Here is a 19695-nt window from a genome sequence, read left to right as displayed (position 1 = left end):
TGCTGCGTAGATCAAGTGACGCGCTTCCTCTGGCACGATAATCTTAATAACATTTTGTAGTGTGTGATGCTTCACAAATTTCAAATCTTGTAGTGTGAGCATGTTTAAGATTTGAGGGAAGAAAATCTGCAAAGATTCTCCTGAAGTGTGTGCTGCAACCAGATTTTACAATCGGATAGGATTTTAAAACTCCTGTAGTGTGAGCCAGGCATAAGTCTTGGGGTCAGAAAGACAAAAAAAATTATCAAATTGCACCTACATCACCACAAGTTGTGGTTGAAGCTTCTGCCATGGCCGTCCCAATCCCCTGGCCGGAACCCAATATAAACCTGAGTGGGCTGAACTGAAGAGAAGAAGCACCAAAATGGAGCTGGGAATCTGAAGGATCTGAGAGATTCTGTATGAAGGAATGGTCTCTGATCTCTTGTGTTCTCCAAACTCATCAGGCATTATAGAAGACTGAGAGCTGTTATCTTGGGGAAAAGACGTTCCAATAATTGTGTGCCAATAATTGTGGCCAACATGAACTAGAGAAAAACATTTCTTTCTTGAGATTTTCAATTATTTTACTTCAATGAAAGGTTAGAATTTCGTGATTTAAAAAAAAAATAAAGATCAAAAGCATGAACAATGCAGATTTATTGCCAATATTAGTAGGGCACTGTATGCATACTTAAAAAATGAATGTGACAGTAATAGTTAGTACAATACTACTAGTTAAGATTAATTAATCATACAGTAAATCATACAGCAACAGATTCATTGTAGTAGAAAATTTTAATTTCTCTAAAAGTATAATGGCCACTAGGATAAAAAAAAAACTATGATTAAAAAACTTAAAAGAAATATGAGAAAGATTAGTCAAATATGATTAATCCATTAAATTAGTTTAATGACTGTAATCATAATAAAACACCATTATAAATATAATTGAAGTAATGCAATACATGTATTGAGTCATCTCAGATATGCTGATTACTCGATGCTGCTAGACTAAGCATTAGTGTAAAATAAGTGGCGAAGGACCAGCAGTTCCCTCATTTACAATACATGGCAGACTTATATCTCATGGATATTAAGAGTTATGGAGGTGAATGAAAAACAAGACATTTAAAAATTCCAGCCGATTCATAAACATGGATCAAGTTTCTACAGGTGCAACATAAGTCCAACACAATCATAAATCTGAATATGTCGTTGTATTTATACATAATACAATATATTATATGAATAACATCCAGACTCCAGCTATAATGTCTGCCTCAGAATGAGATGAAGACATTTTAAAATGTTTTTGTTGATGTATAAACCGCTTTCCTCATATTTCACACTACAAGCATTGTTATTATTGCACATTTCATAAACTGAACTTTCTCTTCAGACCCTCTGGCATCTTTTGTCCTGGACTTACTTTGTCATTCCTATAAGAAAATATGAAATAAAGATGATCAGTGCTTGCAGTTACATATATTTAATGACATTTGACATTAAAGAATAAGAGAATAATGCGTTACTCAAATTATATTTTGCTTAAATCAAAGTAGACCGCACATCAGTGGTATTTCTAGCAAACATGCTTATGTTACATACTTCATCATTCTCTCAAACTTTGAGTCTCTGTAAACTCTCCTCTTCTTCATCGTGCACAGTAGTATGAAGTCGCACAAGACAGAACCCTGGAGAAAAACAATCTTGTTAGCAGACGTTTCTTTACAAATGGATGATGTACGACAACAACATTATGACTTGGAATTTTGGTCTTGTAAATTATTGATGCTCATTTAAAATAGCGTCTCAGCTTCTGAGTTATATACACCTATCAGGCATAACATTATGGCCACCTAATTTTGTGTTGGTCGCACTTTTGCTGCCAAAACAGCCCTGACCCGTCGAGGCATGGACTAAACTAGACTCCTGAAGGTGTGCTTTGGTATCTGGCACCAAGATGTTAGCAGCAGATCATTTAAGTCCTGTAAGTTGCGAGGTGGGGCCTCCATGGATCAGACTTGTTTGTTCAGCACATCCCACAGATGCTCGATTGGATTGAGACCTGGGGAATTTGGAGGCCAAGTCAACACCTCAAACTCGTTGTTGTGCTCCTCAAACCATTCCTGAACCATTTTTGCTTTGTGGCAGGGCGCATTATCCTGCTGAAAGAGGCCACAGACACCAGGGAATACCGTTTCCATGAAAGGGTGTACATAGTCTGCAACAATGCTTAGGTAGGTGGTACGTGTAAAAGTAACATCCACATGGATGGCAGGACACAAGGTTTCCCAGCAGAACATTGCCCACAGCATCACACTGCCTGGTGCACCCTGACTGGTCTGCGGCTATGCAGCCTAATACGCAACAAACTGCGATGCACTGTGTATTCTGACACCTTTCTATCAGAACCAGCATTTACTTCTTGAGTAATTTGAGCTACAGTAGCTCGTCTGTTTGATCGGACCACACGGGCCAGCCTTCGCTCACCACATGCATCAATGAGCCTTGGCCGCCCATGACCCTGTCTCCAGTTCACCACTGTTCCTTCCTTGGACCACTTTTGATAGATACTGACCACTGCGGACTGGGAACACCCCAAAAGAGCTGCAGTTTTGGAGATGCTCTGATCCAGTCGTCTAGCCATCACAATTTGGCCCTTGTCAAACTCGCTCAAATCCTTACGCTTGCCTATTTTTCTGGCTTCTAACACATCAACTTTGAGGACAAAATGTTCACTTGCTGCCTAATATATCCCACCCACTAACCGATGCCGTGATGAAGAGATAATCAGTGTATTCACTTCACCTGTCAGTGGTCATGATATCATGCCTGATCGGTGTTTCACAATGGCATTGTGTAGCTAAAGGCAAATACCAAGTTATAATGTTATTACAAAAAATGAATAGTGATCTGAATATTTACTTACAGCTGTCATTAAAGTAAGAACTGATGCTATATTGATGATGGTATGAATAATACTAAACTTTCTTGCCTGGAAAAGACTCATAAAAAGAATATTACATATACAAATATATATACACAGCACTTGTGCATTGCTGTCATTGAGTCACATACCGTTCCAAACACCATGATGTCTAAATGAATTCCATACGCTTTGAAAAGAGTTCTTTGCTTCTGTCCTTCAGTATAGTGAGCAAATCTGAGAAGACAGTTATTGGAAATCTTGAGCATAACAACTACTTTTTATTCATTTACATTTATTCATCAATCATTTACTTTCACAGGAAACATACAGCAAAGCTCTTAGAAAAAAAGAGCACTCATAATGCCTTGGACTTCATAAGTGTACCTCATGTTATATCCGACTTTGCGGCCCAGAGACAGAAAGCTGTAGCGAGGATTGCAATTCGAGTCTCCTTTATCAAGGTCACAGGACCACTCAATCAGAATCGCAAATGAACCACCCTGGCAATGCATTATATGAAAATATTAGATTCAGCATAATAACCACATAATGTCTAATAAATAGGGGTGTGACGATACACTCAGCTCACAAGACAAAACGATACATGATATCGGGCTCATGAGAATGAGATGAGACAATATTTTTATTGTCTATATTAAAGAAATCTTCAATGACAAAATATGAATGGAAAAATAGTCTATTATTCGACTGAAAGTCAAATAAAAAACAATGCAGGTGCATTTTACTAGGGCTGTCACTAATGATTATTTTGGTAATTGAGTAATTGTTCCGTTATTTTGACCATTAATTGAGTAAATAACTAATTGGACAAACTCAATTTAATTGAGGGCAGGATTTTCATCCAATAAATATGTAGCCCCAACTCATAAAAAACAAATTCATGCAATGAAATGTAATTGAGTTGGTCCAACTCAATTTGGGCCAATGTAATTGAGTCCAACTCAATTTGATCAAATACTGTTTAAATGAAATTGATACATTTACAAAAATGACTTTTTATGCTTGCTAAACTTAAATTAAAACATTTCATTAGAAAATCAATAATAAACAGTTTAATTTATCGTTTTACACAATGTATATAATGAACAAATACGAAGAGTGGTGTCACTCATCATTGAGTGCCCAAAGCCTAAAGGCGCCACTGCATAATGGTAATCGCAAAATTCAAAAACATTACATAAACTCCTCTAAATGTCCAACATAACTGAACATTAAACTCTAGCATAAACTAACAACATCTTTCCCTTTACTGAAATACACACAAAATAACACTTTAATCCCAAAATTTACTCTCTTAATGCAGTCCCTATAAAGGATGCTTATGGTGCGTTCACACCGGACGTGAATAAACCGTGCTATTTGCGCGAAGTTGGACGCTTGAACATTTTGAGTTTACTCGCTTCATTCGCGCGTGAAAATCACTTAATTCGCTCGTGACATTCACTTCACAACAGATGCGAATTTGCGTCATGGGAGGGGCTTCTGCCAGGCAGTTCGTCTCGTTGAGAAATGGCTGACATGGGTTGTGTTTACACATCCTTTTTGTTAAAATATTACTGTTAATGTGTGACAAAACATAGTTTTAAGACTTTTTCAGGCGATAATGTAGTTGTTTAAAGCTCAAATCTATATATAAAAAGAATGCCTATTTGAACATTTTCGGAGTTGTGAGATCCAGGCGATCAGCGGCGCTCCACCCTCGTTAACCCCGGCGAGAGCAGCCTTTCCTCGGCTAGTCCTTCAGACATTTGCCTCTGGCTCTGATGTCTCTGTGGTGTCTCGAGCTATAATTCGTCTTGTGTATATGTGACGGGCGATCTTTGGTTTCATGGATCTATAATTTGCTCCCTGGCAAATCGTTTAGGCTGAGGGCAAAGTGAAGTTTCATTACTTTTTTATTTTTAGGCTATTTAACTTTACGTTACCGTTGTAGCTGACTAGCACTGATTTGAATGTTTGACTGAATTGTTTGCTTTATTTCATGTATATCTTCTTATACCTTTTACTTATACTTTTGTATTATATTGATCATACATAAACTTGCATTTAACAAAAAGAGACTGGGTTTTGTTTCATGTCATTTAACGTTATCACAGTGATAATCGTATGCACACTTTTCTGAACCAGATATTAATATAAACCAGATTTTCTCCTCATTGTTGTCACTACTAGAGCAAGCTCTTGATTGGTTAACACGGCGCGAATATCTGCCAAAGTTCAGATTTTTAAATGCTCAATTCGCACCGTGTCATTCACGCGAATCGCATCATTCGCGCCGCCTCATTTACACGAATCACGCCGCAGAATGTCTATTCGCGTCTTTGCATTGACTTAACATGTAAATCACTTGAGCGAAGCGCTTAATTCGCGTCCGGTGTGAACGCACCATTAGAGCTACAAATCCACTGCCCAGTTAGTTATATCAACAAAAAATTATGAATGTAGTTTTAACCATAAGTAAACATCCATTTTAAATATATTAGGTTGATTCAACACAATTAAATTAAGTTGTGACAAAATCCTAAAAAAAATCAATCAAACTGAACAAGAGACAAAACAATTATTGAGTGTAGACCTACACTGTAAATAAAAAAAAGTTAGTTACCTTAATTTATGTGGTTACCTTAATTTTTGTGGTTCAGATACAATAATATTTTTCTATGTTGCTATTTTTTAAACCAATTTCCTTCATTGTATTAACTAAAAAAAATTATTTCATTGAACTAAAAATTTTAAGACAACCAGGTGACCAGGTTTTTATACAAATAAAGTATAAAAATCAAGTAATTTTATGGTTTTGTTGAACAACACTGTTAAAATACATATATATATATATACATAATATTATAAACAATCAACTTATGTAGCCTACATTATGTAGCTATTATAACAAATGCCTACAGAGGGCACCAACGACCTGGCGATTGTTTTTACACTTTACAGCAGATGAAATTGTTTAATATTGGCCAAACAACATTTAAGTAATGTCCATTTATCTATAATATTTGGCCACTTCTTTACGATAGAAATGCTACAGCCACTGTAATTTCTTGAATAAGAACATTTAACACTTATTTTGAAATTGCGGTAAACATATTTAACGATGTATTCTCCTCAATCTCCTGCGTTAGTGTATGTAAATAAAAAATAGTGCTGTCCTATGCTATATTATGATTTTGTTTTTATATACCATGCAGCATTAGAAAACTACTAATAATGCGGCCCATGTATTCTCTTATGTGGAATGCGCCACTTCCGGTTCCTTGAATTTAATCGAGGAATAGTGAAAGTCCATCATCTTTTAATGAATGTCACTTCAGTTCTACTTTCTGAGTTTGAATTCATATCATATCAACATCATATGCAGTAAAACATAGAACAGTATACAAGCACTGCAAAAGCACTCTTTTTGCCACAAACTCAACTCAGCCATTCTGATATCACGAGACATCTTTTCAACTCAACGAGAAATATCGTCACGTTTTAATATCGCGAGATCTCGGTCACACCCCGACTAATAAATGCAATTTTGTAAATCCGCCACACATTAAACCCACTTTCAGTATTCTCACCTGTACAGCCGTTTCTTGAAAGCTGCGTCCAGATTTGTTCACAATATCTCCCAGCCGAAATATAGGACAGTACGGTGCAGCAATTTCATCATACAAGCAGGTTTTTAAATATAACTTGCTTCTGTTGGTTAAGACATTAAATCTGAGAAGAAAAAACAACAACATTTTAAATAATAGAATATGGTAATAGTTTTATTCAGTAAATTGTTTTGTGCTGGGTTTGTACACATTAATGAATGCATCAGAGTGAATGTCTTACTTTGAGAAGTCAAACTTGGAAAATCTGATGAAGTTCCTTATGTACAAGGTAAAGTTTTCAGCTTGTCTCACCACAGTGGCTGTGCTAAAATAATTTTATGACATGAGCATATCAATGTGACTATTTTTTATTTTATCTTACAATGACTTTTTTCAAAAAGTTTATCCACCTTATTTTGCAACGTGAAAATAAGCTATTTTATTTTCTGTGAATGTGCAGGACTTCCAGTTCATTTGCTGTTGTAAATAACTAGAACAAAGTGCAGTAAACGATAAAACTATTTGCTCTACAAATCAGTGTGTTAAAGGGGGGTCTAATGCTATTTCATGCATTTTGACTAAAAAAATAGGTATTTCTGTGCCAAATACACTCCTTCCGGATTCGAACAAGTTTCAGAAAGTTTTTTTTTTCTTTTTCTTTCGAATATGGCCATGTATTTCATCAAAATGGGCGGAATTCCTTGCATGGGCACTTCTCCAGGAACAGCGCGTGCGAGAGCGTGAGGGAAAGATAACCTTGTTACCTTGCTTCCCAAATAACCCAGCGTTAAAGGTTCAGTGTGTAGTAATTAGGAGGATCTATTGACAGAAATGCAATATAATATACATAACTATGTTTTCAGTAGAGTATAAAGACCTTACATAATGTCACCATCTCCATACACTGCGGGTCCCCCTACAGTGAAATCGCCATTTTGCACCGCCATGTTTCTACAGTAGCCTTAAACGGACAAACTTCTCTACAGAGCGCTAGCTACTATCTGCTCTCTCCGACGACAAAATTTTTGTGCTGTGTCCGCCACCATAGCTTTTCTATGTGCTCCGAAAGGAAGGGGGGGATGCAATTCACAACCTCACCGCTAGATGACGCTAAAAATAGCACACTGCAAACATTGGATGTGGTATGTTTTTTTCGGAGAGCAACAGAGTTCTGCAAGTGTGTTTGTTCCCGGTCAAAAGTCGAAAAACGCATCTAATGTCTGTGTTTTGTTGGCAATCGGCGTGCATATAATGTAAACAACACGAACGTATAGTGAATAGAAAGTTATCCAGGAAGGATATGTCACGGATTTATTGTGTGTGAGTGTGTTTGTCATAAATTTGTATGTGTGTGTGTGTGTGTGTGTGTGTCTCTTTAGCTCCACCCACTGCACTCCTCCACGAGTTCGGCTGTTTTCGGAAAGAGTCGGTACAGCTTAGTCTTTTATAGATCTAAAAAAACTAAATACTTTTTTGAGATATAAAGATATTGTTGAGATATTGTTGAGATATTGTTGAGATTATTGAGATATATTACTCTGTAGGTACTCAAGATTAACATAAGATTGGCTGAAACTGTGTGTACATAAATACATTAATAATAAGAAATAGGCCTACCAATTTGCAACGTAAAGCAGGATGACACCGGAAGCCAGACACATTCAATTTACAAACGTTCTTACGTTAAAAAGAAGGTGGATACTTTGAGGTAGAAAAGGTTTCCATCCGTGAGAGAAAATGTTCTTACTCCGGCTCCTGGGGCTTTTCAGTGGGACACCAGCCGTTTATTTCACAAGTGCCACTAGAATTCCCGTCTGTTTTCAAACAAAGGCCAGTCTTAATTCCTAGGGAGAATTAACATATTTTAGTATGACATATTTTAATAAATATTTTTGCAGCGTGGCTTTATTATGCTAGCATGTTAAATCAACGTTTAGCTTCAGACTTTGTGACAATACCGTTTCCAGCCCTAACAGGCTCTCCCTCTCTGCAATCTTCATCCTTAGTGCACTTGGCATCTGGTAATGAGGGGTTCTAAAAGAAGACGTATAGCCTACTGTTAGCAATAAATATATAAACCTACTGAACATATATGAACTTATTTTGTGAGGAACTTATCTAAGGTGATGATTCACGGGGCAACTTTTTGAGCAATGTAGCAGAGCGATGTTGCTATGGGCACTTTCCCATTGAGAACGGGCATCAAGTTTCTATCTGGATACTTAAGATCAGGCATGGATCCTGTCTCTCACCTGGTTGCCCGTTGACGGCAACATTGCTCAAAAAGTTGCCCTGTGTATCATCACCATAATGCTGCCTTGACTGGTTATTGGAAATTTCCTACTTGCCACTTCTAAAGTCGTGATTACGAGCTCATCGCATTCAAATTTTGACCTGAGAGGGTGTTCATGTCCAATTTTTTGGCTAGGAAACTAGTATTTACAATAATCCCAATATAGCACATGAAGGCAGCATAAATGGTGGGGATTTTCTGTGCCTCTTTCTGCAGGTTGCTTATTTAAGCCAGTAGGTGGCGACAAGTGACTGACCTTATGAGTGAGTCTTTGGATCATGTGCTCAAATGACACTCCCTGTTACTCAAGGACCAAATGACCATCACATTTGCCATCTCGCAGAATAAATGCACTGAATAAAATGTTAGTCTTACTGTTACATCATAAGAAACTTGTGGTGGCATAAAGATGCTGAATCAAATTAGATTCACTTAAACTGGTAAAAAATGACAGTCAGTTTGTGGGTTCAGTCAAACGCATGCTGATCTAATAACAGCACCATGGCACTGGAAAAGAGTTGCCTCGGACAACATTAGCTGTGTCTCATTTAATTTAATTTTGAAGGCTTTGTCTTCCGTAGGACACATCCTGTGAAGGATGCGGTATACGGAGTGTGCTTAATCAGAATTAAACGAGACGTCCTTCGTAGGACACACAGACAGTATCACGTTGCTATGCCAACACGTTCACAGCGTCGTTGCGCTCTCACACCAGTTATATGAATGAAAATGATTTATAACTTGAAAATGGCTATGAAATATTTATTTTTCTTCTCTAAAACGGGATTGTTTTGCATCACTTTTGTAGGGTCACGTGAAGTTCAGAACATTTTCTGAACACTGATCAGTTGATGGTAGAATCAGTTGCTACAAATCTCTTTTCAAAGTCGAAAACATACTAGAAAAAAAAAGGTGTCTACAGTGTGTTTATTTGACAAGATTATGCTAAAACATATTTCTGAAAGGACTTAACATTATTAGCCCAACTATGTTTTTGCATGCTAACTAACATCATGGTCGAGAACCTTATCTATACTCAAAAAAATGATACGTTGGATTTACTTAATTTTTTTATGTCAACAGGTTCAACGTAATTGGGTTATGTTGAATTTAATTATTGTTTATTTCAGTAAACTTAAGTTTTGACATAAGGTTCATTCAATGCCATTTAGTGAAATCAGGTTAACGTTCTTAAATTTGTCCAAAACAATTAAATTCAATTATTCTAAAATTAATATAAAAAAACAAAACAAGTAACCCAGTTTAATTGATTATTTTTATATAGTGAAATACTATTTTTACAACATTTACAAAACCTTTCACAAGATCTTATCGGCTAGCCAGAAGATGGTTTTGTTACATCCATGGCATGCCCAAAGTAGTTTTTTTTTTATTATTCAATTAACTTTAATTGTTATTACCAGGCCCTCACCCCAAGCACATGCTCTACACCAGGGGTCTCCAAACTCGGTCCTGGAGGGCCACTGTCCTGCAGAGTTTAGCTCCAACCCCAGTTAAAACACCTGAACCAGCTAATCAGTGTCTTACTTGGGCCTAGACACTGATTAGCTGGTTCAGGTGTGTTTATTTGGGGCTGGAACTAAACTCTGCAGGACAGTGGCCCTCCAGGACCGAGCTTGGAGACCCCTACACTAACATAACAAAAACTTTTAAATACCAACATAACATTAAGCATTAAAAAGTCTCTCCGTTTTCTCATCTTGTTAAAAATGTATCAAATAGTACTTTATTTAAATATAGTGATGAAGTTCATCACAGAGTGATGAAGCCAATTGTATATGGGGATGATTAGGAGGCCATGATGGACAGAGGCCAACAGGCAAATTTGGCCAGGAGGATGCCGGGGTTACACCCCTACTCTTTATCGAAGGACATCCTGGGATTTTTAAATGACCACAGAGAGTCAGGACCTCGGTTTAACGTCTCATCCGAAGGATGGTGGTTGTTACAGTATAGTGTCCCCATCACTATACTGGGGTGTTAGGACCCACACAGACCACAGGGTGAGCGCCCCCTGCTGGCCTCACTAACATCTCTACCAGCAGCTACCTAGTTTTCCCAGTTGGTCTCCCATCCAGGTACTAACCAGGCTCAGCCCTGCTTAGCTTCAGTGGGAAACCAGTCTTGGTCTACAGGGTGATATGGCTGCTGAATTTAAACCATGTAAAACAGCACTGCGTTACCCCATATACGTAGCAAATAGAGCGGAAGTGGCCGACTGCAGCCTTAAGGCCTGTTCACACTGGGACGATTTTCGCGCGCGTTTATTGCTGACGTGACTAAACAAAGGGCGCCAATGTGAGTGTGCACACCAATGCGCAAAACGGCAGACGTAAAAGCATCATTTTTAAAAAAAAACGCCTCTGGTTCGTTTTTTTATTTTGATGCGGTCAAAAATCTGTCTTTACAATTTTAACTTGTTAACGGCGTATTATTTAACCAGTAGTATCTATACTTTCACTCAGGTATTGGAGTTGATTACTTTGTCCACCTCTGCACACGCAACTGTATAAAATTCCCATTCCCGTAATTCCCATTAAACGCAAAAACTTATGTGTGAATGGACCCTGAGATAAAAACCAATCACCGCAAGCCTATAAAATCAATCCAATCTGGTTTATAATGGGGAAGTAGCAAAAAGCACTGTAGTGCTTTGCTAACCATAATTGGTGTACATCCGTTCATTCAAAATAATATACAAAGTGCATTTACACTGGTAATGGCCTGAATGGAACATATAGGTTTGATATCCATCCGTTGGTATTCAGCTACTGATGTTATCTTGGTATTAATCCTCCAAATAGCAAACCACTATATGTCACTGTAAAAAACAAAACGAAACCTGGATGTGTTTGAGAGAACAGCTGATGTGTTAAAAGTGTTGTTGAAAAAAAGTGTAGATGTGGGATGATGGTGAAGGTGTTGTGTCAAAGTCTGTTTCCTTTGTTTCCATGGATTGTCTAATCCTAACCCCTAACCTAAGAGGAAACATAGGGGGAACAGACTTTGACCTAAGAAAGGGAAAATTGACAGTTAAAATAAGAGTTTTACCTCTGAACAGTTGCCCATTTTTTGGTTTGCCGTCTCGATGTAATTGGTTATTATAAAAAGAAAATCCTCACCCTGGAAGCGAAATTAACCAAAATATTAATTAAGCAAATCAATCATATGAGGGACACAGAACTAATCAGAACTTTTTCAGACTACAGTGTGTTTGACTGACCTGTTTTGGCATGACATAGTCCTCTGGTCCCCAGAGTTTTGAATCCGTTGTGTTGACAGGTGCAACTCCTTTAACTTTAGTTACCACAGAACTCTCGAGAGTGTCATCTTTTGCCTGGTATTCTTTCTTTGTCACAAAGACCCACCTGTTGAGATGAAACATGTTTAATATTTGCCTATGGAAACTGTAAAAGCTCAAGAGAGAAGAAAAAATGGTTGAATTGAGACAAAATTGAGAAAATCTTTTACTATTGCTGGTATTATAACATAAATTGTTTGTTTTTACCTCAAGCAAAACGAAGGTTTTGATAGGGTTAGACTAAATTAAATATTTATAACTCTTACCCGATGAGATATCCCATGACAATGAGTTGAAAGAGTCTGTATAAGAGTCCCACTTTCTTATTCTTCGTGACCACATATTTGATTGTTGTATACTCCAAGAGACTAAATGGATGTTGACTGCACCACCGAGCCATTCCTGCTCCTGCTGTTGGAAGATGATGTGCTGCTGCTCGTACGCCCTGTATCCTTAGAACCACATTGTAATGTGCATCACGTCATTTTGCAATTTACATGTCACGTTCTCCATAATCTACTCCTACATGTATAAACCCATGTTCATTAGACCTATTAAACTTGGCTTGAAAAAAAGAGGTTGTTCCACATTAGCAAGTCACAGTTCTCAAGGAATATGAGGAGGAGGAAAGATCTTTCTGAAGATGAAAAGCATGAAATTGTGCAATATTATGCAAACGGCATGAAAACAACTAATATTGTGTGAAAACTGAATGGAGTAATTTCCAGCACAATATATATATATATAAATATATAAATGACAACTCCACAATGTTCTTCAATCTCCTTCTGCGTTGTTTCTTTATTTAATTATTTTCAACATTGTGCATTAATACTGAAGACATCCAAACTATGAAAGAACATGTATGGAATTATGTAGTAAACCAAAAAAAGTGTTAAACAACCCAGAATATGTTTTATATTTTAGATTGTCCAAAGTAAGCTTTGATGACAGCTTGGCACACTCATGGCACTCTCGCATCAGATTCACAAGACCTCACCTAGTTTTCAATTCACAGGTGTGCCTCGTCAAGAGTTCATTTGTGACATTTCTTGCTTTCTTAGGCCCTGTCCCAAATGTCACACTTCATGTGCACTTTCGGTCTTGCGGACTTACAACGGCTGCCGCGTGTCCGTTAAGTCCACGAGACTTAAGGGTGTCCCATTTATCATTTTAAATCTCGGAAAAAAAGCGCCCCCTTTGCGGTCGATATGCGCCCTCGATGCACACTTTTGCCGAGCCTGCACTGATGGCCCTGTCCCAAATGGCACACTTCATATGCACTTTCGGTCTTGTGGACTTACAATGCCTGCTGCGTGTGTGTGTGTGTGTGTGTGTGTGTTCGTTAAGTCCACGGGACCGTAGGGTGTCTCATTTGTCATTTTAGGTCTCAGAAGGGTGCTTGCGAGCGCCCCCTTTGCGGTCGATATGCGCCCTCGATGCACACTTTTGCAGAGACCGCACTGATGTGAACTCTGCAGCAGACTTCTTCCCAACAGTCAAAGCAGCGTTTCGTCATGGAAGTGCAGACTAGTAGGAAGAACCCGAGTGTTTAGGGTGCCATTTGGGACAGGGCCTATGTGAACTATGCAGCAGACTTTTTCCCAACAGTCAAAGCGGCATTACCTCATGGAAGTGCGGACTCGTAAGAAGGCCGCAAGATTTTAGGGTGCCATTTGGGATAGGGCCTATGTGAACTCTGCAGCAGACTTCTTCCCAATAGTCAAAGCGGCGTTACGTCATAGAAGTGCGGACTCCTAGGAAAACCGCAAGGGTTTAGGGTGCCATCTGGGACACTGCCTTAATGTGCTTTAGACCATCAGTTGTCTTTTGCAGAGGAAGAGTGGTTACAGAGTCAATATCCCTATTAGTGCTACTACTATACAAATCCATATTATGAAACACTCAATTAATTAAAGAGAAAAGACAGAAATGAAGGTCCGTCAATCTGAAAAATCTCAAGAAATTTGAATGTGTCGCCAAAACAATCAAATGCTGGCTCTCACAAGGATTATCCCGGGAAAGGAAGACCTCAGAGGATACATTAATTAGAATTTCCAGCCTTAGAAACCGCTGATTTACAGCACCTCAGATTACAGCCCACATAAATGCTTCTCGGAGTACAAGTGGCAGACATATTTCAACATCCACTGTTCAGAGGAGACTGGAATTGTGCGTCAGGCCTTCCTGGTCGAATTGCGGCAAATAAACCATTACTTTGGAAGAACAAAAAGCAGAAAAGACTTGCTTGGGCTAAGAAACAATAAACATTAGATCAGTGGAAAATTGTCCTTTGGTCTAATGAGTCCAAATTTTAGATGTTTGGTTCTAATTGCAATGGCTTTATTAGATGTAGAGAGGGTGAATGTGAATGTTCCTGAATGTGTGGTTCCCACTGTGAAGCATGGAGATGCTGGTGACACTGTTGGTGACTTGAAACAAAATTGAGGCCACAATTAACCAGCATGTCTACCACAGCATTTTGCAGCGACATGCCATGCCATCTGATTTGCACTTAGTGGGGCCATCATTTGTTTTCCAACAGGACAATGACCCCAAACACACCTCTAGGTTATGTAAGAGCTATTTGTCCAAGAAGGAGAGTGATGTAGTGCTGCATCAGATGACCTGGCCTCAACAATCACCTGATCTAAAACCAATTGAGATGGTTTGGGATGAGTTGGAACGGAGAGTGAAGGAAAAGCAGCGAACAACAAGTACTCAACACCTCTGGGAACTGCTTCAAGATAGTTGGAAAGCCATTCCAGGTGACAATCTGATGAGAGAATGCTAAGAGTGTGCAAAGCTGCCATCAAAGCAAAAGTTGGTTACTTTCAAGAATTGAAAATTATAAAACATAATAATTCCATATTTGTTCTGTCATAATTTCAATGTCTTCAGTATTAATATACAAAGAAATAAACCATTGAATAAGAAGGTGTGTCCAAACTTTTGACTGGTACTGTGTACATACACAGATCAGGCATAACATTATGACCACTGACAGGTGAAGTAAATACACTGATTATCTCTTCATCACGGCTCCTGTTAGTGGGTGGGATATATTAGGCAGCAAGTGAACATTTTGTCCTCAAAGTTGATGCGTTAGAATCAGGAGAAATGGGCAAGCGTAAGGATTTGAGTGAGTTTAACAAGGGCCAAATTGTGATGGTGACAAAAAGTGCATCTCCAAAAATGCAGCTCTTGTGGGGTGTTCCCGGTCTGCAGTGGTCAGTATCTATCAAAAGTGGTCCAAGGAAGGAACAGTGGTGAACTGGAGACAGGGTCATGCTCAATGAGCCCATGTGGTCCGATCAAACAGAGGAGCTACTGTAATGCTGGTTCTGATTGAAAGGTGTCAGAATACACAGTGCATCGCAGTTTGTTGCATATGGGGCTGCATAGCCACGGACCAGTCAGGGTGCCCACGCTGACCCCTGTCCACCGCCGAAAGTGCCAACAGTGGGCACATGAGCATCAGATTCAGAACTGGACCACGGAGCAATGGAAGAAAATGGCCTCGTCTGATGAATCACGTTTTCTTTTACATCACGTGGATGGCCGGGTGTGTGTGTGTCGCTTACCAGGGGAACACATGGCACTAGGATGCACTATAGGAAGAAGGCAAGCTGGCGGAGGCAGTGCTTTGGGAAATGTTCTGCTGGGAAACCTTGGGTCCTGCCATCCATGTGGATGTTACTTTGACACGTACCACCTACCTAAGCATTGTTCCAGACCATGTACATCCTTTCATGGAAACGGTATTCCCTGGTAGCTGTGGCCTCTTTCAGCAGGATAATGCGCCCTGCCACTAAGCAAAAAATGGTTAAGGAATGGTTTAGGAGCACAACAACAAGTTTGAGGTGTTGACTTGGCCTCCGAATTCCCTAGATCTCAATCCAATCGAGCATCTGTGGGACGTGCTGAACAAACCATTCCGATCCATGGAGGCCCCACCTCGCAATTTACAGGACTTAAAGGATCTGCTGCTAACATCTTGGTGCCAGATACCACAGCACACATTTAGGTCCAGTGGAGTCCATGCCTTGAATGGTTAGGGCTGTTTTTTCGCAAAAGGGGATCAACACAATATTAGGAAGGTCATAATGTTATGCCTGATCGGTGTATATAAAGAACTATGTATGGCTGTTTTCACGTATTACGTATTTAAATATAACAATTACATTTAAGTTTTACATTTCACTTTAAATGGATTAAAAATATAATTTTAAAAGGCCTGAAACTAGACTATTGTAGTGGTATGAATTAAAGAAAGTGAATGGATTTGGAGTAAAATACAAACCAGACTCTCACGTAGGCTAAACAATATATAATAATTTATAAATAATTAAAATTGTGTTTCAATTATAAATGTGCTGAAAATAATCAGCTGTGTTGGAAAATATAGGCTACTAGGCTATTTAATTCATCGAGCTTGACAGACTTTTATTTTAAAACATTCCACTCTTATTTGTAGCAAAAGCGCGTTTCTTCATACTTCACACACTGTCGCTGTTATCGTAAGTTTTACACACTCAGCTCAATTTATGCACAGATCAGTCAGCTTTCTGGACTTTGTCATTGAACAGCTGATTTCCCGCTACACACTAAATAACAGTAAATAAATCATGACTAAATACGAGGAAGTTGCTGTTCATGGCTACGATGAATTTTGTAATGCTGTGTCTGAACGAAAAGGAAAAGAGGTATTCGCTTACTTCTCTGGAAATAAAGATGGCCAGGGCAAGAGCTGGTGTCCAGACTGTGTGACAGGTACATTAACATTATGCAGTAGCTGTGCTGTTTTGAAAATTCACATCTAAAGCTGTCTTTTTCCCCCACCTCTGCAGCAGAGCCAGTGGTCAGAGGAGAGCTGTCTCATCTGCCAGAGGGAACTGTCTTCATTTACTGCCAAGTAGGGGAGAGATCTTAGTAAGTTTTGCCAATTAGATTGGTTATATAAAAGGGAATATGTCATGCATGTTTCTGTCAGAAATTGCATTATTTTGCCTATGTATACTTGCTGTCATACATCTGTGTTAATTGGACTATGCACTTTGACAGCGGTGCACAATGCACAGGCTGAATCTAATAAAACATAGTGCTTAGATTTGGTTTGGGCCTACATTTACTACATACACTGTTGTTCTTGCTAGCTGGAAGGACCCAAATAATGACTTCAAGAAGATCCTGAAGCTGACAGCAGTACCCACACTTCTGCGCTATGGGACGGTAAAGACAAATGTTTTTTTAACCAGTGACTGTTTTAGTATGCTGCTTGCCAATGTACTATACATACAAACTTTAACTATACAAATGATAAATGTATGCAGCATGTATAATTTGTTTTTGTCTTTTTTAAGCCCCAGAAGCTGGTTGAAGATGAGTGTTTTAAAGCAGACCTCGTTCGAATGATGTTCACAGAGGATTAATGTCCTGTGGAATAATGCTGGATGACAACCACATTTGAAATATGATTAGCACGGTTTTCCCACTGTTCGTTTTGTCATTTGTAATCTATGCTCCTGCTCTGGAATGTTAAGCCAAACAAATCGTGGCTCTGGTATTATGTTGTGAGTTTGTGCTGTGGTGATTGTAAAGCGTTGTGCACATTAAAACTGTTTGTATTCAAGGAAGCTTTGCATAATCCGACATTTTAGATTTACTTTCAAGTGATTTTCAAAAAAAAAAAGGGACTTTGACAGTACCTTTAAGTTAAGACAGAAGAACGGTTACAATTTCAGTAAACATGCATAATGAAAATCGTCTTATAATCCTAACCTAGAAGATGATGTTTGTGTGTAATCGGAACAAAATAAAATGTTGTGAAAAATGCATCTTCATTTCTTATTTTCATTTTCAGGGAGTTTTGTGAGAGTAATTGTGGGGTTTTAATGCCGTCCAAGTTTAAAGTTATTTCAAGTTTGACAAGGCAGGATATTGCAGCACAAAAACCTGAATTGTGTCATAACACAATCTTATGTATCTGATTAAACAGGTGAACTAAAATAATAATAATAATAATGTCATTCATTTCTGAGGTATAGTACAAAGCAAATGGGTAGTTGACAAATGCAGTAAACATGCTTTTTTTTTTTGTAAAACCACCACTTTTGAAGAAAAAAATTCATATGTTGTTTGAAGTCTGATGTTTGAGAAAATATAAGGGGTCACTAACAATTCTTTCACTGTTTTTTGAAATTTTTTACTAAAAGTTGTTCTATGGTATGACAGCAACATAGGGATGTTGCACCAAAGGACAACAGAAATTAACACTTTTATAGTGGTTCCAATTTTTTTTATATTTGAACAATTTTGAGATAAAAATTAACCATGTGCACGTGTCATGGGCTTCACAGGACCACATGACCTTGAATGGGGTCCTTTGACTTATTAAACTTGTCAGTGGAATTGCCCAATTTAATATCAGGATATGGTGTCACACCGGAGGACATGGTTTTCACTGACAAAATGTATCAATTTCCTACGCTTTTAGAAATATAAAGATGAAAAAAATGATTGCCATTCACTATTAATTTGTATTTATTAACATTTGTATGCTTTTTCATTTATAAAAGTTGTAATTTATTGAACCATGCTCGAGACAGTCACACCATAGGGCAATTTTGAGATTTGGCTAGTCTGCTATACTAAAAGGTTTTTATATCAACAGGTCCATGTAAGACAAAGAAATGTTTAACCATTTACTGCATTTTAAATGACGACAATACTAATTATAATCATTTTTATCTTGTGTAACGGTGAAAATGCTGTCACGTCAACCCAAATACACAGAAAAAAAAATAGAAATACATGGCTTCATACAATCAATCACCTGTTTGTTATTTGTAAAACAATTTAAGAGTAAATAATATGATAGAAAATTATTGTGCACTACTGTAAACCCGAATAAGTTGGCAAAACTCCAAAAAAATTGAGGCAAGTTTAAAGTTTAAGGAAGCCGGACTTGCAGATTTTTATTTTGTACTAATACATTTTAATTTCTCTTAACTTCAAATATTTGATTAAGCTAATTCATACATTTAAATTAAAACTATCAACTTAAATGTTTTAAGTAGTGGAAGCTTGGCTAGCTTTAACTAGCTAATTGACCATTCGCAAAAACCCACCCCCTTAGTTACTGTTGCTATGTCCGACAAGCCATGGCGCTCTCACACCACACACATGTAGAGAAAATACATCGCGGAGCAAAGAGGACACTGACAACACGCCGACAGACAGGACAGAGCAAGTTACTTTTGATATGAAGCAAAGTCTCAACTTTGAAATTGTCATTTAAAAAAAAAAAAAGAAATTTAAACAATAAATATTGTTTTGTGGCTCTTTAATGTGTTGTGATTGCTGTAGCGCCTCAGTTAAAGCTGCTCATTAACCGATTATCTCTTCCTTCATTGATAGGCATGAAATAAACATGAATGAACACTAAAATAAATGTTGTTTCAACCGCGGAAAGACGTCAGTACACACCGTTTTTTTTACAAGTTCAAGTCCACCGACGTTAATCTATGAACTCTCTTGACTGCTTTGTCGGACA

The 19695-nt window shown here is 38.1% G+C and overlaps 2 protein-coding genes across 4 annotated transcripts; one reads left to right on the top strand and one right to left on the bottom strand.

Annotated features, from left to right (window-relative positions):
• Positions 1-623: 623 nt before the first annotated feature.
• Positions 624-17053, bottom strand: p2rx8 (purinergic receptor P2X, ligand-gated ion channel, 8). Of its 2 annotated transcripts, XM_079824020.1 has the most exons (13): positions 16859-17053; positions 12407-12592; positions 12063-12207; positions 11891-11962; positions 8484-8559; positions 8273-8369; positions 6767-6850; positions 6508-6649; positions 3299-3414; positions 3064-3148; positions 2915-2980; positions 1591-1676; positions 624-1421 (listed from the first exon to the last, which is right to left on the bottom strand). In XM_079824020.1, exons 2-13 carry the CDS (start codon positions 12538-12540, stop codon positions 1358-1360), a joined length of 1167 nt encoding a protein of 388 aa, XP_079680146.1. In that variant the 5' UTR covers positions 12541-12592; positions 16859-17053; the 3' UTR covers positions 624-1357. The 2 variants fall into 2 exon arrangements, with proteins under 2 accessions (XP_079680146.1, XP_079680147.1); XM_079824021.1 differs by lacking the exon at positions 16859-17053 and having other exon boundaries at positions 12407-12660.
• txndc17 (thioredoxin domain containing 17) lies at positions 16634-18145 on the top strand. Of its 2 annotated transcripts, none has more exons than XM_079824022.1 (4): positions 16634-16913; positions 16991-17072; positions 17297-17372; positions 17504-18145. In XM_079824022.1, the coding sequence occupies exons 1-4, from the start codon at positions 16769-16771 to the stop codon at positions 17570-17572; spliced, it is 372 nt and encodes a 123-aa protein (XP_079680148.1). In that variant the 5' UTR covers positions 16634-16768; the 3' UTR covers positions 17573-18145. The 2 variants fall into 2 exon arrangements, with proteins under 2 accessions (XP_079680148.1, XP_079680149.1); XM_079824023.1 differs by having other exon boundaries at positions 17510-17976.
• The last annotated feature ends 1550 nt before the right edge of the window (positions 18146-19695 follow it).

This window comes from Gobio gobio (assembly GCF_949357685.1).
Source record: "Gobio gobio genome assembly, chromosome: 8".
NCBI lineage: Eukaryota > Metazoa > Chordata > Actinopteri > Cypriniformes > Gobionidae > Gobio > Gobio gobio.
This window is presented reverse-complemented; position numbering and strand designations above follow the sequence as displayed.